Here is a 4,328-nt window from a genome sequence, read left to right as displayed (position 1 = left end):
ACTATATCATATCTGTTGTCAACTTTGCTTGATTCTCATTTCCAATCAGAGTTGAGGCCTTTGCCTTTCTTCTTTGTCTTATGTCTCCCTTCATCTCCTGCTTCTCACCCCATTCTGCCACTATTCAGAAGCAGGTGGCTAAACTTTATCCTTCCTTTGACTTTTTTATCCTTCTGTTTTCAGTTCACCTTACAATGGTAATTACATCAGTTTGACAATCTAAAATGTCTTTATCGTGTGTCAGCCCTTTTCTGTTTGGAGCTGAATCCTGTTCTTTCATGTAGAAATCTATATGCATATACAAGAAATGTATTTTTATCTGCAAGAAGATATTGTTTCATATTTATTTAAAGGAAATAACTTTAAAGATATTTTCTCTTTCACATGTGGTTTTGAAATCTTAATTGCATTTTTACACATAGTGCATTCAGTGGACACTCTTTTCCTAAATATAACTCATCTGTGAATGCACTGTGCAAATCAAAAGGTAGGACTCTGTTAACAGAATTAGCTTTTGGTGCTTATTAAGAGTAATCTCATGAATTTGAGCTTTGAACTATTATGCTTGGCACTTGGAATTTGTATATATTTTATTAAAGCTTGAAAAAATTTAGCCTTTGAATCAAGTTCCATTGAAAAAATAATAAGCACATGATTATTGATAATATTATTGCTTGTCACTTATTAAGAATTAAGCATAAGATTCATATTGTCTCAAAACTACAGAGAAACCAGATATGGTATAGTTTTGATGTCAGTGAAGCTTCGGGTATATAAATGCCCTCTGCTTGTTGGGTTCAAGGGAAATAATAAAGACCAAGTCAAAGCAAGAACCTTACCTTCCCATGTTCTCTCATATCAGAGAACAGCCTCATATAGAACTTATGGATGGTAATTGCTCTGAAAGAAAGAAACTTTAATTTCAATTGAAGGGAGAAAATAATTCCCAAAATCAGTTCATTTAATTGCAAATCAATATAGATTAATAAAATTCAATTAATAATGATTCTATGTGTTGTTTGGCAGAAAATGTGCTTGGTGATGACAATATAAAGATAATTATGATACAAATTGTGCTCTTAATTATCTCATAAGCTAGTCTGGAGGGCATACACATAAACAGCAAACCACAGGAAACTGTAACAGTTACAATGCAAGAAATAGTAAAGGTAAATGGACTCTGCTTGGACTAATCAGGGGGAAGACTTTAAGGAGCAGCCACTTCTGAGTTGAACTACTTAAAGTAGATTATACTGCCCTGATGGACCTCTGCACACCTTACCCCTGCGGACTTTAGAGGTGATAAGAGTGGCTGAGATATAGATTGTAACATAACCACTACTTTGTCATTTTTGGAAGGCAGGCAGCTCTCCAAGAAAAGGCTTTGTCCTTAACAAGTGATGAGAGTCATTTTCTGCAAGATAAAAAAGATGAAAAGCAAGTGGTTTAGGTTTTAATTGTTAGGAATCCTCATATAAACCCCTAGTCTCTGAAAGAAACTCACTTTTTAGGCCAAAATAGTAGAATTTGATATGCTTTATACATATATATTAGAGCTTTATTATCCCTGATAAACTTAATTCTGTAATGCAAACAAAAGCTCTCGAAGATGCATACTTGGCTCAGTTGCCTGAGTCAATTGTAGAATATCTATCTTATTACACCACAAAAAAAAAAAAAAAATGGGTCTAGACAGTACCAATCTACCTTATCCACAATATGCTATGCCTTTAACCTTGCCACCAACAATGGCTGGCCTATATAACATGGCTGATTGAGCCACTCCATGATTGTGGCAGAGTCTATGATATACTATAGAGAAAGTGCAGGAATTCTTCCTCTCCTTCTATGCTCCAAGGTGGAGGCACTGCTATAGATTAGTCCCATTCAAGGATATTCTATCTACTTTCTCACAATAAGGTAGGATGTTCCCTGTGCTCTAAAAGAGGAATATATGGCCTATTTTATGTACTTTGTTTGGGGTGCTTCCCATGGAGAGCTTGTAGGTAAGAACAGTTTTTAGAAGCTCAATCCTTGACCTTAAAAATGTTTACAGCAAATGACTATAAATTGGAGAAATTCTAATTTTCTATTCTTCTAACATCCACACAGTTTCTTTGTTTTTTACATTTTTAATTTCTGTACTCACTCTGGGTAACACAAGAGTCAAGGCTGACCCTATATAATTTTTCATTGGATTTGGCTGATGAGGAGCAAAGCCTAATAGTATAAGGTAATTCATTTTCAGGTTACTACTCTTTACATGGGTATATTTTTTCCTCAAGGACTAACAGAGATGTACAGCTGGTCAAGAGAGTATCTATATTTCTTGTTCTTTTTGTCAGTTGACATTATTTGACTCAATTGTAATCAATTTAGAAGAAATACTTTATTCTTTTATTTCTTAAAATGGGAAGTCTTTCAAAATTGCATTTTTTGCTTATTTCTCAGAAAAACATGCTGAAAGGAAAGAGATGAGCACAACAGATCCACATTGAAAGCATTGTTTCAGATCTGAGAATAAATCCTTTCCACCAGACTCAACATGCACATTCCCAATTCTTCTGAAATTGAAATTGCCACTTTCTTCCTGATTGGAATCCCAGGGCTGGAGCATATTCAGGTGTGGGTCTCCATCCCCATGTGCCTCATGTACCTAGTAGCCATCCTGGGCAATTGCACCATCCTCTTTGTGATCAGGACTGAGCCATGACTCCATGCACCCATGTATTATTTCCTTTCCATGTTGGCTGTCTCTGACCTGGGCCTGTCCCTCTCCTCTCTGCCCACTATGCTGAGGATCTTTGTATTCAATGCCACAGGAATCTCCCCAAATGCCTGCTTTGCTCAAGAGTTCTTTATCCATGGATTTACAGATATGGAGTCCTCGGTGCTCCTGATCATGTCATTTGACCGCTTTTTGGCCATCCGCAACCCTCTGAGATACAGCTCTATCCTGACCAGTGCCAGAGTTGCCAAAATGGGGCTGGTGTTTCTCATTAAAAGCATGCTCTTAGTACTTCCATTTCCTTTCACTCTTAAGAGATTGACATATTGTAAGAAAAGCCTACTTTCTCACTCTTACTGTCTTCATCAGGATGTCATGAAGCTGGCCTGCTCTGACAACACAGTCAATTTTTTCTACGGTTTTTTTGTTGCCCTCTGTATGATGTCAGACAGTGTGTTCATTGCTGTGTCCTATGTGTTCATCCTGAAAACTGTGATGGGAATTGGGTCACATAAGGAGAGACTCAAGGCCCTCAACACTTGTGTCTCCCACATCTGTGCTGTGCTCATCTTCTATGTGCCCATCATTGCTTTGGCATCCATGCACCGTTTTGGCAAGCATAAGTCCCCAATGGCCATGATCCTCATTGCTGACATTTTCTTGCTAGTGCCACCTCTAATGAACCCCATTGTATATTGTGTGAAGACACGACAAATTCGTGAAAAGGTTTTGGGAAAACTGGGTCTTAAATGAACATATGGGAGAAAGTGGATCAGAGTCAGCCAAGATTAAGAAAGAAAATAATAAATTACAAGCAAAGCATTATCAGACATTTATCATTATCTTTCCTAATCATCCTTAATACTACATACAGTTGGCCCTCCATATCCATAGGTTCTACATCTGATGATTCAAAATATTCATGAAAAATGATGATTGCATCTGTACTGAGCATTTACAGACTTTTCCTATTATTGTTCCCTAAATAATACGGTATACATACCATTTATATAGCATTTACATTGTATTAGGTATTGTAAGTAACCTAGAGACAAATTAAAGTATATGGGAAAATATGAATAGGTTAAATGCAAACACTGTGCCATTTTATATAAGGGTCTTGAGCATCCTCAGATTTTGGTATCCCCAGGGGTCCTGGAAGCAATCCTCAATGCATACTGAGGGATTATGGTAATCAGTATAGCACATAGAGTGGAGACATCTGTGAGCATAGGACTGACATGGACATTAACAGGAGTGTAGGGAAAAACTATAGGACATTGTTATTAAAATCATTAATTAACATACTGATATAGAATTTTAGTTACATTGTTTACAGCACAAGGATAAGTACATGTAGAAGCATCTTAATAAAATGAAAGACAGTAAAGGTTTATAGATGGTACTCCACTCCAATTACTGCTTTTGCTTTAGGTGGCTTTCAGAAACATTGTATTTGTTGGGGGGGCCTTCAGTCAATTTGTGAAAATTCTTGATTTCCCATTTAAGCGAAAGAAGTCTACTGTCAAGTATGGGTTAGTTAATAATATTTCCCCTGCCTACTTTCCTTTACAATCAAATAGGGACAACCAGTAATTCT

At 36.7% G+C, this 4,328-nt stretch overlaps 1 protein-coding gene across 1 annotated transcript; it reads left to right on the top strand.

The window, feature by feature from the left end:
* Positions 1-2,545: 2,545 nt before the first annotated feature.
* Positions 2,546-3,481, top strand: LOC100956005 (olfactory receptor 51A7-like). The gene is given in 1 exon segment (XM_012802427.1): positions 2,546-3,481. A coding segment is annotated over 1 exon segment (936 nt).
* The last annotated feature ends 847 nt before the right edge of the window (positions 3,482-4,328 follow it).

This window comes from Otolemur garnettii, unplaced genomic scaffold (assembly GCF_000181295.1).
Source record: "Otolemur garnettii isolate 467f Iridium unplaced genomic scaffold, OtoGar3 scaffold00001, whole genome shotgun sequence".
In the NCBI taxonomy this organism is placed as follows: domain Eukaryota; kingdom Metazoa; phylum Chordata; class Mammalia; order Primates; family Galagidae; genus Otolemur; species Otolemur garnettii.
Note: the sequence above shows the minus strand (reverse complement) of the source record. Positions and strands in the feature narration are given on the sequence as shown.